This window comes from Mangifera indica, chromosome 4, assembly GCF_011075055.1.
Source record: "Mangifera indica cultivar Alphonso chromosome 4, CATAS_Mindica_2.1, whole genome shotgun sequence".
NCBI classification, from domain to species: Eukaryota; Viridiplantae; Streptophyta; class Magnoliopsida; order Sapindales; family Anacardiaceae; genus Mangifera; species Mangifera indica.
The window spans coordinates 18865361-18883802 of NC_058140.1; the positions used below are offsets into that span (position 1 = coordinate 18865361).

The window sequence follows — 18442 nt, forward strand, 5'->3', positions numbered from 1 at the left end:
ACTTGTTTCGAGCTTAATTGAGTTTACTTGACATCAAAGAAGTGATAAACTACATATAAATTATTAGTTATGTCACCTATGTGTAAGTTGAATAGAAGTACAAAAATAAAAAATGGTAATATAGATTTAATTTGTAGCTATTTTACCACATTTATGATTAATAATGTTGTTTTATATCTAAAGTTTTGCCTCCAAACAAGAGAAATGGATTGATTTATAAATGATTAATATGTGATTAGCTTAATCTATCATATGCACCAATAAAACAATATTCCCAAACTTGAGGGTAGAAACAAAAACAAAATATAATAATTTAACATGGCGAAAAAAGAAATTAATTAAAATATAATAATTTAACATGATAGACGTTTTGAGTTGAGTCGATAACAATAAAATCAGCTTACACTCTAAACAAAACATAATTACTTGAGTGTATTGGTGTAATACAAAAGTGTTGATTAATGTTGTTTAACCTTAATAAAATTAGATTTTTTAATTAATTTTCCTAATGATAATAAAAGAGGAAGAGAAAATTTGCGAGGGCAATTTATGATTTTTGCCCACTAGTAAACAAATGCACATTAATTTGCCCAAAAAAATGGGTGATTAGGAGGGCACTCAATAATGTTAAATGGGTTATGACGGCAAACAAATTCGATTGTGGGCAGTGTCAAATCAGAGTATGGTGAGACAAATTCCGGTACTTTAGCATTTCTAAAAATTACTAAAGTCTAATTGCACATGAGTCGGTACATTTATTTTTATAGCCATCGCATTTTTTTGGCGTTATCTCAAGTGGCCGTCGCGTAGACGTAGCATCACCACCGCCGTGAACTCTTGACTACTCTTAGGTGGTGGAAGACAGACACTAATTTCAAACCTACCTAACTCCAACATCAATGGAGAGTTCTTGGAGCCATTTTAGGAAAATGGGAATCAGAGATTAATGGACCAATTTTTGTTTTCGAGGCCCGTCCGTTTGTTTTTTAGTAATTAGATTGATGATTCTACAAGTTAATTACTCTACAAACTAACAAATTAGTTCCAACAGGCAGCTTGAATTATAAATTGTACGAAAACCTCAAATAAGGGGGTTTAAATTTAAGATTTATCGAAAATATATTAAAATCAAACTATAAAATTATCAATTATATTAATTATAAAGAAAGTCATATATAAATAATAAAAGTTTTTTTAAAAATAATCGACCCTTTTTACCTTATTTGAAGACGCCATGATTTAGATAAAAAATATTATTATGAAAATGGTAAGAATGCGAATTCATGGATGAGGAGTGGTAAGTAAATGGTGATTTATAGATTAATTAAGAATGCCTAAACACAGGAGAACAGTAAAGACGTGAGACTGGCAGGCAAGCCCCCTCAAGACACGCACGACTATAGCTAAAATTCAACGTTTCTTGCTTAGCCATGTGGTGGCATTAATATATAAATTATTATCTCCTAATTATAATTAATTATCCTTTGCTCGTGCTGCCTCATCTCCTGCTCATCTGATCTCTGAAAACCCTTGCAGAAATTGTAATTCGACATGGCTTCTTCCATCTATTTTACTTACAAAGAGCCAAAACTTTATAGATTTTTATATATTTTATTTTTCCTGTTTGCAAAGTTCTGAATATTGCAATCGCTAGGACATAAACATGTGAAAACAACCAGAACAAATTAAAACAGGCCAAGTGTCTTCTACTTATCATATATGGAAATTTTAACCGACAAAAAACACATTTGTAATAGCCTCTTTTTATGCAGATTTATGGCACTTCATTCATTATGTTGGACAGACATGGGTTTTTATCAATGGACAAATTGAATGTGACATTTGTAAGAAACGTGACTTAACCAACTCTCTCTATTTTCTCGACAAAAAAACCTAATTTGTCTACAAATTTATTTCCTTAGCTTAAAATTGAACCATGGTTGGCTAATGCGCACATGTTACTTTATCTTCGTGATGATACAATATTTAATTAGACAGTTAAAACTAAATACAGAGATCATTGTTATTCTAGATTTGAAAAGTAAGTCAATAAAAAATATCCTACATAATTTATGAAGCAAATATCATGCATATATATTTTTGACAAATTTTTTTTTTAGGTAAAGAAGAATCCAACTTGAGTTGAACCATCATATTAGGTCGGAATCGATTATATTAAGTAAGATAAATCTTGAGTTTAATAACTGACTTTATAACTATTAAATTAAATAAATCAAAAATTTGATTTTAATATATTATTAAATTAAACTTGAATCATATATATATATTTTTATATATATAGTCTCTTATTATATCACTCAAATGACTTCTTACAAGTTATTTTTGAGAGATTTATCTGATTATAAAATAGTTATTTTATTATTTGGTATGTGATTTTTTCTTTTTATTTCTCACTTTTTACGTTGAAACAACTCTACATAAGTAAATATATATTTTTAGTAATGGTATTTTGTAAATTATTATATTTTCGCTTTTCCATTTAATTGCCAAATTTAAAACCCAAATTTATAGGAAACCTATGGCCCTAGAAATTCCAATTACCAGATCTCTCCACAAACGTTGGAACAATATAATCTTACCTTAATTTTTTTATAACACGTGCCTATTGTTTTTTAAACCGTAAAATATCACAAGCGCATTCTAGCACAGATCCGACACCCTCGCTAAAATCCGCCTAGACTATTCATACGCCGAGTATCGGGAACTTTCTGTTTAAGTACGGGAAAATATACTGATTTAGACCAACAAAATAATAAAAATTTAAATAAATAAATAATTTAAATAAAAAGTTGATTATATAAATAGTCAAGTTCCGGGTTTTGGAGTATCGTGTCTGGTGTCTGATTTTGAAAATTTTTCGGTCATTTCAATTGTTTTGTTAAAAAAATAATATAAAAATATCTTATTTTCCTAATGAGAGAGGGGATCAAGAGACGAAGACTGACTGAGACCCTTTTTTTGTATATATATAAGCTGTTTCTTGTAGTTGGTTTTTATAGAATTTGAGTTGGAGTCAGAGCAAAAACAAAAGGCTTCTGAGTTTGTGGTGGTGGGTTTGTTGAGAGAACCGAGATAAATTTCAAGAATTGTAATGGGTAGGTGCTAACTTTTCATGATTTTCAGTGTTGGTGTTGTTCTTGGTCTTGGCAGTCGTTGTTTTGTTATTTGAGAGTCCTGGTGATATGAAAGATTTGGGATTTTTATTTTTGTTTTTGGTTAATTACATAAGAGGGTTTAATTCTAAGTTATTGGTGCTGTGGTGTTTGTGCTTGAATTTAACTCTTTAATTGCTTTTGCTCTTGGTATTTGGGTTTACAACAGTGTTTTCTGAGCTTTTTATGATTAGTCTGTTTCTCTGAATCCGAAGATGTTTGTTACAAGTAGTTTTTAAGGACGATGTTGCTTAATAATATCTCTACTTTTCTTTGCTTTAATTAAGTGTCAGTATCTCCATTTTGATTGGTTTTTGGTGATTCAGAATAAACGTCTTTTGTTTCTGATTGGTCTGTTTTTTTAATCCCTAATTTTTTTTTCTGAATAATTTTTTTCTTTAGAGATCAGCATGAGCTTTTCACAAGGCAGTGATGATGAATATGAGAAACTCTTCAAAAGAATGAACCCGCCCAGGTACTTAAAAAGATTTCTTCTTCTTCTTCTTCTTCCTTGTTCTCGAGTTGAATAGATTTGAGATTATTACATCACTTTGTTCGATTTCCTTTTTGCCAGGGTTGTGATTGATAATGAAACCTGCAAGAATGCAACAGTGATACAGGTATGCGGCGTATGCATTTAATTCTTTTCTCTTCTTGTACTCTTTCACCTTCAATTTTGAATGACTTTTTAAATTTTCTTCTTTTTCTCTTTATGGGACTTTTTTGATACTTATTCTGATTTTGGCTGCTGCAGGTTGATAGTCAGAACAAACATGGAATACTTCTCGAAGTTGTACAGGTCCTTATTGATCTTAACCTCATCATAACTAAAGCTTATATTTCTTCTGATGGAGGCTGGTTTATGGATGGTAATTAAGATTTCTTCTTTGTCTTATGTCTCTTTAACTTTTTGTTTTTATTCTTAAAGATAATTTAATTTCCCCATATGTTGCCGGTATCAAATTCAGTTATGAGGTTTTCTTTTTCTTACCAGTTTTTAATGTTACTGATCAAAATGGAAACAAGGTTACGGATGAAGGGATGCTAGATTATATTAAAAAGGTGAGTTAGAATGAGTTTTCTGTTTTTCACTTCACTGTTTATTGGCATATCTCTGATCGCTTGGGTTTATCCTTCAGCGTCTTGGGCCAGAAGGTTGCTATTCATCTACAATGAGGTCTGTTGGGGTAAAACCATCTATGGAGCACACTGCAATTGAATTAACAGGATGTGACAGACCAGGTCTACTTTCAGAAGTGAGTGCTGTTCTCACTCACCTTAAATGCAATGTAGTTAATGCAGATGTGTGGACACACAAGACACGGGCTGCAGCTGTGATGCATGTGACTGATGAGGAAACTGGGGGGCCAATTACTGACCCAGATAGGCTCTCTAGGATTAAAGAACTTCTGCGCAATGTACTTAAAGGTAGCAACAAATCTGGGGGTGCTAAAACTGCAGTTGCTTATGAGATCACCCACACTGATAGGAGGCTTCACCAGATGATGTTTGCTGATCGGGATTATGAACGCACTGATGTAGATACCTCGGATGAAAGGCTACGGCCTAATGTGAATGTTGTTAATTGGTATGATAAAGGCTATTCAGTGGTTACAATTAAAAGTAAAGATAGGCCAAAGCTTCTCTTCGATGCAGTTTGCACTTTGACAGATATGCAGTATGTGGTATTTCATGCGAATATTGATGCTGAGGGGCCAGAAGCTTATCAGGTATTCCATTTTTCCCCCTGTATGGTTATCTTTTGGGGACTTAAACTTGCCTTTTTTTTAAGTATGTATTATTTCTTGGACTAATTTTCTTTTATTTGTTCTTTTTTGGTCGTGAATAATTATTAGGAATACTACGTCAGGCATATAGATGGGTCCCCCGTAAAATCAGATGCAGAGAAAGAAAGAGTGATACAGTGTCTCAAAGCAGCTATTGAAAGAAGAGTATCTGAGGTGAGTGCACTATGACATATCTTCATTTGGGGTTTATGTATTTCAATTTTTACTTTAACTGATGGATTTGATCAGAGAGTTGCTATATTGTGCAGCTTACCGGCTCTGTTTCTCATTAGGTTAAAGTGTTTAATTCATATATATTGCGATGATTTTAACTAGAAAAGTATATAATAAATGCAAATTTTAATCTTGTGGTTTTGTTTCAGTCATAATCAAACTTATGTCTTTGCTTTTTTGTAGCCCTCTACTTTGTCAGATCATATTTTCTTATATCTATTTGTCTGCTGAATAAAGAATGTGCCTTTGATTAATGTTTTAAATGCATTCTTCTAAACCTATTCCATCTTAAGAATCTTTGTTCAACAATCAACTCAAAGGAACATTTGCTTAAAACAAAATGTTTCTGGACATCTCTTGTTGTCTTTTTTTCTTGTTTCTTTTAAATTTTTAAGAGATTAGTCTAATTCTAATGAACTTGGTTTGTTGGTCATCCAGGGTTTGAAGCTAGAATTGTGTACTTCCGACAGAGTTGGGCTGCTATCTGATGTCACTCGCATCTTCCGGGAAAACAGCCTCACTGTAACTAGAGCAGAAGTTAGAACTAAAGCAGGCAAAGCTCTCAATACGTTCTATGTTCGTGATGCATCAGGTTGTCGAGTGGATGCTAAAGTCATTGATTCCATCCGGCAAACAATAGGCCAGACTATACTTAAAGTGAAAGGCAACACTGAAGACTTAAAACAAGCATCTCAAGAATCTCCGACTAGATTCCTCTTTGGCGGTTTCTTCAAGTCTTGATCTTTTGTTAATTTTGGTTTGGTTAGATCCTATTCTTAAGGAATATATGGACTTTAGCTCAGCCAATGTACATTTAAAACCAACCTAGAATTCTACCAATAGTCTTTAGTCATTCATCTTAATTAGATTAGAAGGGTAACTTAGATATGGGAAATTATTCATTTCTCATAAAGGCAGTATAGTAATAGGGAAGTCATAGAAAATCTTAACCCTGTGAATTCCCCTTGAATGCCTCCTTTTAATATTAATTTCTTCACTGCTGTGGATCCAATCTGAAGCTGGAGCCACAAAAGCAGTCAGTATCAACTTTTGTACATAATTTACTCTTTGCTTCAAATTGAAATCTTGTGGTTGATTTGTTTTGAATTGCTTCATAGTTGTTTATCTTCGTATTTTTTTATGATGGGGGAAGAATTAAAGGTCATTGTGACACCTATCTTGGACTGGTGCCCACCATATGGAGCAGTGAATATTCCCAAGAAGAAATGTTGTTGACAACAACTGGTGTAATTGAATTATTCAGTGTTTTGCTGTTGACAACAAATGATGTCGCTGAATTATTCAAGTTCTTCTTTGGGGTGGGTGAAGTTACCAACTTTGACCGTTACGTCCTCCATTACAGCAATTGGACCCGCTACATGTGTGGTTGCTTGTCAGCTTATGTGTGCATAATCATGACTCACAATTTCTCTTATCAGTTTACACTGAGAAGTGCCTTTAGAAATGGGTTTGGCTGTGAAACCATGTTTAGAATTTATTTGAACATGGTGCTGATTTCAAGTTAGACAACTCATTCACACTTGCTGAAATACACTTTAGGAGTTTCTCCATTAGGGTTTGGTCCCATTGAGGCCAATCCAAATGGGAAACAGACCAATCTGGAATTGCAATTTGGAATTTTTCATTGGAAGACTCCTCGTTCTTTCTTTCTACCAAAATCCATCTTGATTTGTGGAGCTGATCCATCCACATCTTTCCCCATTGAAATGATCCAATCAGATCTCATTTACTAGTCAATTGATAGTGATGTGAATGTGATGGTCGTTTTAAATTTTTTTTGACCAAAAGCTAAGAGGATGGTGTCGTAAAAAGCCTGAAGTAAAGGATCCAATAGAAATTTAAAGTAAGAAAAGGCTGAAGAAAATGCGTCTTCAATTCTGAATGGTTTCTATCTTCACTCTCATGATTCCATTTCTACATCATCTTCATCTTCAAAAGTTATTCGGGGTACTGCCACGTGGCTTCCATTGGGTTGCCTCAATATCAAGTCAGGATTAATCCATAAAGCAGGTGAATAATATTAATTTGCAAAAAATCATTAACAATTGCACTATTCTTCTTCTTCAGTCTTCTTACTGGCAGAATCAGATTGAAGAGAACAACTCAGAAATAAAGTAAAACTTTTTACCAGTTTAACAGCTCCAAGCTTCTTCCACTTATGCCGATGATGATGCCCTTTTTACATCTACCAATAATCTTACTTGAATGAGATTTTTTCAGATTCATGCATCTTTTAATAAGAAAAATCAAGCTTATTAAAAAATAAGAGACGTGCGGAAAACTGATAACACACCAGTGTTGGTGTTCTTCTTGGACTGGTCAATTTCTGCCAATGAATGTCCAGTACTGGATGGAGACTTACAAATTTATAATAAAAAATGATTAGTGGCTAATACGAAAGGTAACTATCATAACACAATCATGTCCGCGCATCTCAAATAAAATATTGTCATCTGTAAGTGCAATTGCTATGTTTCAGCTGTCATGAACTTAAAAAAAGACTGAATAACTTGACCTTGAAGAACTTACGTAAGTTAATAATGGTGATAGTTAAAAGGGTGAGAAATGCATCGGGATATGGCTTATTAAACAAGTGAGGGGACATGTGACTGTGGGGATCTTGTCACTGAAAATTTTTGAGTTGTTTAACTGGTTATGTGTGCAGTGATTCCTCCCTCACATGGAGGGAGAATCATCAAGAATACAGGATTTCTTAGAGCAGCAGCAACTGGGGTGGTGGCACCCTCGTTTCCCCACATGAATGCTTTAACCATTTGCTAATATTTTATTACTCTTACCTAATTATCCTGTAATTTTAGTTATTTTACTTTTGGATCCAATCTGATATTCTATCAATCGTTGGTCGTGAGAGTGAGAGACTTTTGGTTTAGAGTAATAAGAAATTATCCCGATAATATAAAAGTAATCTAATTATCATTTTAACTTTAAGTATTAATCTTAATTTAATTATTTTATACATCTTAATTTTATCTAATATAATAATAATTTATATGTAATAATCTTTTATACGATATATTTTTATGATAATATTTTATTAATCAAAAGTATAGGAATCTCAAAGTAATACATAAGGGAGATTGATGATGAAGAACATAAAAAATAAGGACAAAGGGATGGAGGAGTACTCAGGTGAAGACTTCCCTGGATTCCAGATTGGTGTTCACAAAGAAGAGTATGTGTTTAAAAGGCCACTGAGCAGACTGCAAAGGCGAGCTCCATGTCCTCTGAAGCTCATTAAGCCTATTAATAATGCTTCTTCTGCTGAAAGCAATGGTGCATCTAAAGCAATGGGTTGCAGTTTGAATTCATCCTCATCCCCAACACCACAATCATCATTATCATCATCTTCTTCTTCTTCTTCTTCTTCCTTCGGTTCGTTCCATCAAAGTAAAGATCCCATCCCTCTGCTATCCCCACTTGTGTTGCCTTCTATGCTGGAATCTTCACTTACACAAGAAGGAAATACTGCAAAATCACATTGAGTTTTGTAATTGTAATAATCTCTCTGTCATTGTCATACATATATACATTTAGTATTCCTGTAATTAAACTTTGTTTATCTTTAGAATTGCTTTACAGAAATATTTTGATCCATTCAGAAAGTGAAACCTGAAAACCCCAAAGCCACATGCTTGATGATTGACACTTGGGAAAAAATGTGACCCATAATTTTATTGTTTATATGATTATGGGAGCTAATTTAACCTAGATATCCACCGACCAACTTACCTATAATATTTCTATACACATCCATTTTTTTTTTCTTGAAGAAATTTTAAAACTAGATTTTTTTTTTTTAAATTTCTATTTAAGTTTTTTATTTAAAATAAATAATTAACAAGACAATGAACACAAAAATGCAAACATATTTGGTTAATAAGAAAATATAAGTTTGAAAATTATTAATAATAAATAAAACATGAATTCGAAACTTGTTAAAGTTATATTATAATTAAACACTTATTTGATATAATAATTGTAATGATTCCTCTTTAACAAATATATTATTTAGGGTTAGAAGCTAGGTTTTAACTTTTCTTTTTTATTATATTTATTTTATAAAAATATGTGCAAATATGTTTCTACCTCGGATTTAACGGTTTAACACTAGGGGGATTATTGTTATTTTCAATACGTCAAGGGGATTTCTTTGGCAATCCAAATCTTAGGAGGTACTATTGATTTTTATCATTATTGTTGTGGATGAAAATAGAAAGGCCCAATGGCTCAACGGGGTCATGGTCACTAAAGCCCAAGTAGAAACTAAAGAAACCTAAACTAGAGAGTTCTTGAAAGTTCTTTAAAAAAAAAAAAATCGAAATTTATCTGAAACCAACAAACTCAATTATGGGTGTTGATTCCTAATTATAGGAATCGGACTATTTCAATTGTAGTGGCTATGCAATTTTTCATTTGAATTCATTTTTCGATATCGAGAATAAATATATATATATAAATTAGGATGTTTATATATAATATTTAAAAAATGAGAGGTGTATATGTATGTTTCTGAACTACATTTAAATCATTTATTTTTGTTTTGATCTCTAACTCAAATCGATATATTACCAATTTGAAAAATTCGAAGTCGAGTTTCTCTTGAAGTAATTAATTAAATTTGAACCAACCTAGTGCCAAGACATTCATATTCCTACCACTATCCATAATATCTTATTCCAAATTTTAAAATGTGGGCATTCTTACATGAAGTAAATAACATGATACATTACATTTATATGAATGAAGAAAGTCTCATACATTTGATTTGGTTTGTATTTATGTTAATTTTATTTTCTTTAAGCTATTCAATTTCATATTCTTTTAAATTTATCAAAGAATAATGTAACGGAAATTAAGGCTGATTTGATTCAATTTCCTAAGTATGCATTCATCATTTCACTAAACTTTGGGTGGGACGTAATTCTTTGACCTGTCCACGCACATTCAAAAGGTCATTCTACAATCTAGACCTGTGACTGCCCTCTAATCACAGGCCAATTATAACCGACGATTCCAAAGCTGATTGGTCTGTTCAACCTGCAACTTCCTCACTCCCTCTCATCGTATTCTCTCTCTCTCTCTCTCTCAAATTGCGTATCGCTCACCCACAGCCTACGATTATATTCAGTGTCAGCAATTTCATTTTTGGAATTGGCACCTTAATTGAAAATTTCCGCTCTTCAATTTTCAAAACCCTAACGTTCAATATTTATATATTCAAATACAATTTCTCCAGTTTCTGTCTTGCGCAAAAAAGGTGGGTTCATTTTCTTGATTTTTGCTCTCTTTACTTCCTGGCAATGATTTTTTATTGATTTGAGATTTTGTGGAATATTGATTCTTGTGATTATAAATTAGGGGTTTCCTGTGTTCTAGTTCTTGGAAAGTGGTTGCTATTTTTGTGATTATTGTTAGAAGAATTTCGTTGACGCGGATAAACTTTATTCATAACCAAAGATTTCAATTTTTTTTTTTCGGATTGTTTCAATTTAATTACGAAATAGTAATGGAGAACCCAGGTTACAAAATTCACGTGTTTGAAGATATATCTATACTGCCGAGTAGTATTATAAACGGAAAAAACTTTTATATAGCTGACTCTTGTCTTCGTATTTGCATGTAGATAAAATTTGCAGTTTAGCGCATATTTTGGGCGTTAAATGAATTTGATTGTGTATATTCTTCTTACTTCTTAGAAGTAATATCAACTAATAATCTGGATTTGTTGGATTTTATCGACCAATATGATTTTGGGTTGTTGAGTATGAGAACTCTCTCTGTATCTCGCTAAATCAGATATATTTTTGTTATCCAGTACAGCAGGAATAAATGAGAGGGGAAGGAGTTCTAAGAGATCATTCTCAAGGTAGACAGTGGCCTGGGAAGCGAACTCTTAGGGGCTGCAAGATGAAAGGGAATCTTGATAATGTTGTTTACATTGATGTCGACAGTGAAAATCTTGATAATGTCATTATCATTGATGTTCCTGAGTCTTTGCAACAAAAAATACGGGGATCTAATTTAGGGAAAGGTAAAAATATTCAGTTCAGAGGCATAATTAACATTGATGATGATGAAAGCAATGGAGTGGAGTTTTCCGGGGTTGGTGTAGAAGGTGGTACTGATTTGGACAGTGATACCTCTTCTAGCAAAAGTTTTCCTGCTCCTGAATCTGTGCATAATTCTCTGAACTTAAGCGATGATGAATGCCAGGTTGTTAGTGAAAAAAATTCTGTATTCAGAGTATCTAAGTGCAAGCAGTCCTGCTCTGGGAAATTTCCCTGTAGAAATCGTTATGGTTTAAGTTCAGAGAGCGAGAGTGACTCATCAGATAGTGATTGTTCTGATTGTGAGCTGATGGAAGGTTCTTTTGGAAAGCTTCATAAAGAGTGGGAAAAAGCTTCTCTGAAGAGAAAATCTAATTTTTGTGGAGGTAAATCTGGTTTTGAGGATCAATCTAGTCCCTCTTGTGCCAATGATGATGCAGGTGCTGAAGGAGGGAAAAGGGCTGAACAACACTCTGATGCTGCTGCTCACTGTAAATCTAGCACTGACAATTATAAGAAGCATAATTCTGCCTTTGATCCAACAGATGACCGAGACTTGGGCTCTTCTCTAAATTCTGGAATGAGATGTTCTTTTGTGGAGTCTGATCAGAATGTTGGCCAAGAAAGTAGTTTTCATGATGAAGAGCAAATATCTCCTAAGACGGGAACCTGCTTTATGGGTAAGCAAAAAAAATTTATAGGAGAACGGGTTACTCCACAAGGATTTAACTGGTTTTTTAACCATAGTAAAACTGGTTTGGAGGATGAAGACGGTTTTTTATTCAAGGGCCAAAAATCTGGTACAACATATTCTAATAATGAGAGAGTTTTTCCAAGTGACAAATATGAAGAGTTTTCTCAGACATCTAGTTGCTGTGCGTCTCATCAAAAGGCTCATAATACTGGAACTGGATTCATGGAAAAAGAGAAACCTGTTTGTAAGGAGCCCTTTGTTTCAAGTTCTCGACCATCTTACAAAGCAAGAGCTGAATGTAGTGCAGCTCCTTTTGAGCATAATGTCGGGGATGCCTTTGACGAATCTTTCTTATTCAAGACTTCCTCACCAAGGATGCCGGAAATTTGTAATGAGAAGGTTGGCCAAGTAGATACAGAGAAACCTGACCCTGAGAGGATTTCTGAGTGTAACACAGAGTGTGCTGAAACACAAAGTAAGCAGGGGAATTCATGTTCTGAAGAACTTGGGGAGCAAGTTATTGGTTCAACAGCTGATAGTCGACCATGTAATGGAAGGGATCCAGTTTATGCTCAAAGTGATGCTGTGATACCTGATTTGCAAAATGATATAATTAGTAAACGTGAAAAACTCAAGGAGACTGATGAATACAAGCGAGCAATGGAAGAAGAATGGGCATCCAGGCAGCTGCAGCTACAAATTCAGGTTTGGAACATGCATTGAGTTTTTGATTATATTACACAATGTGGACTTAAGCTTTCCCTTGCAATGGTTCTTGCAATCATGGATTTTATAATTTTATTGCATTTATAATTCTAACTATAAGCTTTATCTTAATGAGCTGTAATATTTTATTGTGGTTTGTTTCCATGCTCAAGTTTTATTGAACAAGAATTTAGATACTTGTCATTTACAAAATTGACAGCCTTCTTAGTAGCATACTGTCATCATCAAATTTTGCAACATTTCAGTCCATTTTGTAATCCAAGCTCAGAAATTCATTCATATGATTGCTACAACAATGTGATAACCAAGTTTCTGCTATATTTTTTCATGATTAGTATTATTCTCATTGTTCTATGTTTCTTTTAAAGATTTCCACATCTGCTCTCTGATTTTTGAATTAAGTTTAGCATGGTTGCCTCTGCTGTAAACAGTAACTGCCTTTGATTAATTTATGCTCCTGTATACATGCAATTGAAAAATTTTGTGCTGTGTGAGATGCTTCAGGTATTGTTTTAAAATATTCATACGGTGATGGGCAATGAATCTTTCAATCTGCTGAAATTATGCTTTTAGTTATTTTCTGGTTAATTTTTTTGTTTATGTCATAAGACTTGGAGGCAGGGATAAGGCTTGGATACTCATTATGATTATGATGACAATAAGACGAAAAATCTGATTATGATTTTTTTTTTTTTTTGCTTATTTGCAGAAGAACCGTTAATTGTTATATAAACGAAAAAATCTTAAATGGAGGTTTCCTTATAGGAATGGATTGCTCTCACTGTTTATGTTTATTGTTTTTGGTGAGGGCTATGATTATGGTAAAATACTTTCATAGATGTGTTAGGAAGTCAGTGATCATAACTATTTAGACATGAATTCCAGCGTTCAAAACTTTAAATTGAAAAGCTTGAAATCATCTTTCATATTTCTGTAGCTGTTGTTGCTATGCTCTTTATGCCTCCCGGCATATGCTAAGTTCTGTTGTTGCATGCTATATTCAATATTCTCCAGGATTGTGCTTGTGCACTTAAAAGAAACTAAAATAAATTATTTTCTCAGATGAATGTTGTTAAAATGATATTAGCTGATTGATAGTATCATTTGAAATAGTCCTTGCTCTTTTTCAGGGAGAAGAGGCCCAAAGGTTGCGTAAGAAAAGACGAGCAGAAAGCATCCGTTTATTAGACATGGAGAGAAGGCAAAAACTACGGCTGGAAGAAATTAGGGAGACACAAAAGAAGGTTTGTCTTAATATTTTCAGTCTCTTATTAAATTATTTTCTATTGTGGTTATATGATCAATCATGTTCATCTCTTTATTCTAAGTGACATTGGCCAAAATAGCCATATGTTGAAACAAATTTTGGAGCACAGCCCATTCAATAATTTTTCTTGTAATCTGGCCTCATGAATTCACCACACTAAATTAGCTTTTTTTTGTAACAACAACAATTTTACCACTCTTAACAAAGGACGAAAAACTTACAGTGAGGAGACATAAGATATTGTTGGAGAATACAAGAACTTAGAGAATAAATAAAATTATATTGCATTTCAAGATTTTTAAGAACCATATTGCTTTAAAATCCCAACATTCCAAGAGAAATCTGACAAATATGAAAATATACTTTAATTTTGTTGCTCTTGACATGATGTTTGATTGATGTGAGCACCATCAAGTGGCCTTCAAGCACATTTGACAATTGTTGAGCATATGACTTATCTAGCATATTTTAGCCCAATTCAAATATTTAATTGACATCTTTCATGCTTGACATTTCTTTCAAGCACCACTTAGTGTTGCTGAGTGACGATTGAGTGTGTTCTAGCACTCGTGAGCCAATGTGTGCCTGATTTTTCTTAAGTAAAAAAGAAGTGATCTTTTTGTCCAGTCAATTTGAAGGTGGCTAGGTTATGAGAAAAAAAGGAAATGATTATTTTTCAATTATTTTCTAAAGGTGTAGTTATTTTGGGTAATTTCTTTTATTTTTATTATCTCTATTTTCTGTTGTTTCTGACAAAAACCATGTCGCCTTTTAAATGATGCCAAATTCAGGATGAGGAGAATATGAACTTGAAAGAGCAACTCCGTGTTGAAGTGAGAAAGGAGCTTCATAAATTGGAAACAACATGCATTGATATGGCCTCATTACTTCAAGCCTTGGGAATCAATGTTGGAGGGAGTTTTCATCCCTTGTCACATGAAGTAAGTGAAATTCTTATCAAGGTTATTGTATGGTTTGTGCCTTAAATCATTATTAATGGTGCAATTTGTGTGAAAGTCCCGGTGATGAGATTTAGTATCTGTTTGATAGTTGTTTCAAGTACCAGGTTTCTTAATAGAACTTTTTCAAGAACTTTTTGCATATATGATACAGTTGTGGAATTGCTGTTTCAAGTGCTTTTGCATTTTAAAATAACCATTATAAATTGATAAATGGAGGATTGTCTAAGAGAAACAAAAAGAATTTGAGTACCTTGTAAGTAAATGACTTTACAGAAATGTTAAGATAAAAAAGAAAAAAACAGTGTTCACCAAACAATTCAAAGAATTGAATAAAAATAAAAAATTATTGTTTTCTAGAGCTTAATTTTGACCTTTCAGAAACCTCATCAAACAGAATCCTAATCTGAACTTAGTAACTGTCAAATTATATTTGCTGGTGCAATATGCTGTTGAAATGAAATTATGTCATTTGTTTTGAGCTAATTGGCCTATGATTAATTGCTATAGCTTGTTTTGAAGTTTTGTGATTAGAATTACCTGGGTTTGGCTTATTTATTGGCCATAAACAACTTACCAATTCAAGTTTGATATCCTCTTGTTAGTTTTTATTAATATTTTAATGATAAGATTAATGGCCTTTGCAGGTACGTGCAGCTTATAAACGAGCTTTGTTAAAATTTCATCCTGACCGTGCATCAAAGACTGACATTCGACAGCAAGTTGAAGCCGAGGAAAAATTTAAGCTTATTTCTCGCATGAAGGAGAAATTTTTATTAACTTAATGTCATTGAATGCTAACAAAAGGTTACTAATTGTACACTATTCTTTTTGTTGGTGATGATTGCCATTGACAAGGTTAGATCCTCAGACTTTTCCATATGAGTTAGGATTCTTTAGGTAATTCTCACTTGGTGATATATTTGTAAAGCTGTTGTTCTCTACTTAGGACAAAGAAACCATTGTTCTGAACTTCATTCGCATCTTTTCCTTGTCAGTTGTGCTAAGAAAAGAGGTTGTATAGATTAGCCTTTTGTTTTGGTGAGTATTAACTGCTGCTTCATGTTAGTATTACTAGGAGGCATGCTAAGGAAAGCTGTAAAGATTGGCTTTTAGGCCACTTGTGTGGTTAATATATCATGAAAGCTTAACTTCTATAATTCGTGATTCTGTTGTCATATTTGTATTTATGTACTTCGAATGTTGAGAAAGAAAATCTACATCTGTGAACCTTAAATTAACAGCATTACATAAAACCACTGTAGAAGTAGCCTTTCTGTTTGGTCTGGCACCCCAAGTGTACATTATTACAATTCTCAAATTATGTTCTATTTATTTTAGAAGGCGTGAAGCAAGACTTGAAGTCCATGTTGTGGTTGAACTGTTATGAACTGCACTGGTGAATGGACATAAGTTGGAGACAGAGTGAATTTGTATCGTTGCAGAATCATTGAGAGAGTCAGCTTTGTTTCTATAGATGCAAAATTCAAGCCTACACATGTCCGAGGCCCCAAACCAAAGGGTAAAAATGCCGCCATGTTGTTGTTGGTAGCTTTAGCAACCCCTTCTGCAAATCTTTCAGGTTTGAAAAGGTGAGCATCTTCTCCCCATAAATGAGGGTCATGATGAACCGCTGGAACTGATATCGTGATATGCATATTAGCTGGTACTATAAGCCTTCCCAATTTGATTTCCTTGTTGGTTTCCCTTATAAGGTCAGTAGCAGGAGAATACAGTCTTAAAGATTCATTGATAATCATACTCATCTGCCAGGAAAAAGAGAAAGCATTTTAGACATTGAACTATTTTTTGAACATAGCCAAATTAATAAAAATATATATATTGCCATGGTCTATTGTTTGCTTACGATCTTTAATCTGGAGATGCTATCTGGGTTTGGATTTTGTTGTCCAAATAATTCAAGGACTTCCTTTCTTGCTCTGTCTTGCCAATGGGTGTGTGTTGCAAGAAGAAGAATAGTCCAGGAGAGTAAGCTGGCTGTGGTTTCATGTCCAGCAAAGTAAAACGTCTTGCACTCATCGACTACATCATCTATGGATATTTTCTGATTCTCATCTACACTGTGATTAGCCTTTATTAGCGCTCCAAGAAAATCACCTCCATAGCTCTCAAGTTCTCCCCTTTGCATATCCTTTTCTCTCTTCTTTATCATTTTAATAATGGAGTCTCGTATATCTTGTTGCAGTTTGTCTGATTCAATATCATCTGGTGTCCTCACAAGCTTACTGCAACAATTAAAAGCAGAGCCTCAGTTTTTATATTGATTTTAAAGGACAACCAAATCACAGAGATGAAGCTTACTCAAGTACTGGAATCCTTATTCTGAAGGAACTTCTGAGAATGATGGTAACCATCGTTGTTAGCATATTGAATATGTTCTTCCCTTCCAAGTAACTGCTTCCAAAAGCCGTCCTGGAGATAATTTCTGATGTTAAAACCTTGAATTCTTGGAATACATCAATCTCCTTGCCTTCATACTGTCTCCATCTTTCTAGCATCATCTCCACACTCGCGATCATTGAAGGGATCATATTCTACAAAAGGAATAAACATGAAATCCTCTGTACCAGTTTCCAATTGTTGGTTCGGGGAGTTGGGGGAATTTTACCTTCAAGGTCTCCGCATGGAAAGTGTAGTTGGCCAATTTCCTTTGCTTCAACCATTTTTGACCTTGCGCAGTTGCAAGCCCATCTCCGAAAAGCTTCTTCGAAATATATGCCAGCTTTCTTTTGGGGTAGGCTCCATCTTTATCATTCAGTATCTCTCTGATGAGCTCAGGCTCCGTAACATATAATTGAGCTGTCGGACCATGCCATAGAATGAAGTTTCTACCTGCAGAGTTTCATGGATGAAGTAATAATAGATAAAATTGTTTTCATGAATAATATTGTTGAGATGTAAAAAAATATATTGGTCTTACCAAAAAGCTTGAGCCAAGAGTAAATATGAGGTTGAATTATAGGCAATATGTGATGGGATATTTCTCTGGAATTCATCTTAATTCCATTTCTCATGCTAATGATCTCTTTGAAATTTCCATGAATGAATTTGTAGGAAGGACCTTTGATACCTTGTGATCTCATCTTCGACTGTATGCAGATTGGAGTCCACCAGAATTTGTGAATAAACTTGAAGACAACTAAGAGGAGTAGCAAGCATAAACAACCTGAAAGGTAGACGGTCATGGTTGCCATCATCACCAGAACCTTGTGCTTCTTTTTTCAAAATCAGAATCAGGATCAACTTAATGGGGTTATTTTCTTCAACAAAAGTGGGATATATATGGACCAAGATGAGGTTCAAGTGAGTGACAGATCGAGATCCAGATTAAGCTTTGACTTAATTTGATAGATGAGAGGGAAGCGAGGACGATATTCAGACTCGTGACATGGCCATTAAATTATAATAATTGAATTTATTACTAAAATAATCAGGTGGGCAATCATATGGCACTGTCATATTTTCTAAATACTTTGCCAAGATTCTTAAACA

The 18442-nt window shown here is 33.7% G+C and overlaps 4 protein-coding genes across 9 annotated transcripts; 3 read left to right on the top strand and 1 right to left on the bottom strand.

The window, feature by feature from the left end:
* Nucleotides 1-2849: 2849 nt before the first annotated feature.
* Nucleotides 2850-6301, top strand: LOC123212943 (ACT domain-containing protein ACR4-like). Its single transcript, XM_044632195.1, has 8 exons — nt 2850-3116; nt 3576-3648; nt 3748-3793; nt 3928-4042; nt 4168-4235; nt 4313-4903; nt 5030-5134; nt 5633-6301. The coding sequence occupies exons 1-8, from the start codon at nt 3113-3115 to the stop codon at nt 5933-5935; spliced, it is 1305 nt and encodes a 434-aa protein (XP_044488130.1). The 5' UTR covers nt 2850-3112; the 3' UTR covers nt 5936-6301.
* Nucleotides 6302-8329: 2028 nt separating this feature from the next.
* On the top strand, nt 8330-8801 carry LOC123212741. Its single transcript, XM_044631913.1, has one exon. It carries the CDS (start codon nt 8350-8352, stop codon nt 8716-8718), a length of 369 nt encoding a protein of 122 aa, XP_044487848.1. The 5' UTR covers nt 8330-8349; the 3' UTR covers nt 8719-8801.
* A 1379-nt stretch (nt 8802-10180) lies between these two features.
* Nucleotides 10181-18377, top strand: LOC123213811. Of its 6 annotated transcripts, none has more exons than XR_006501753.1 (8): nt 10183-10493; nt 11052-12682; nt 13834-13947; nt 14762-14911; nt 15577-15787; nt 16271-16521; nt 17136-17684; nt 18050-18377. XR_006501753.1 is itself a non-coding variant. In XM_044633410.1 (6 exons), the coding sequence occupies exons 2-6, from the start codon at nt 11066-11068 to the stop codon at nt 15712-15714; spliced, it is 1971 nt and encodes a 656-aa protein (XP_044489345.1). In that variant the 5' UTR covers nt 10182-10493; nt 11052-11065; the 3' UTR covers nt 15715-16089. The 6 variants fall into 6 exon arrangements, 3 of the variants coding, with proteins under 3 accessions (XP_044489344.1, XP_044489343.1, XP_044489345.1); XR_006501754.1 differs by having other exon boundaries at nt 18005-18102; XR_006501752.1 differs by lacking the exon at nt 18050-18377 and having other exon boundaries at nt 17136-17969.
* LOC123213812 (cytochrome P450 CYP749A22-like) lies at nt 16133-18147 on the bottom strand. The gene is made up of 5 exons (XM_044633411.1): nt 17871-18147; nt 17559-17782; nt 17252-17484; nt 16797-17175; nt 16133-16695 (listed from the first exon to the last, which is right to left on the bottom strand). Exons 1-5 carry the CDS (start codon nt 18145-18147, stop codon nt 16267-16269), a joined length of 1542 nt encoding a protein of 513 aa, XP_044489346.1. The 3' UTR covers nt 16133-16266.
* Nucleotides 18378-18442: the final 65 nt, after the last annotated feature.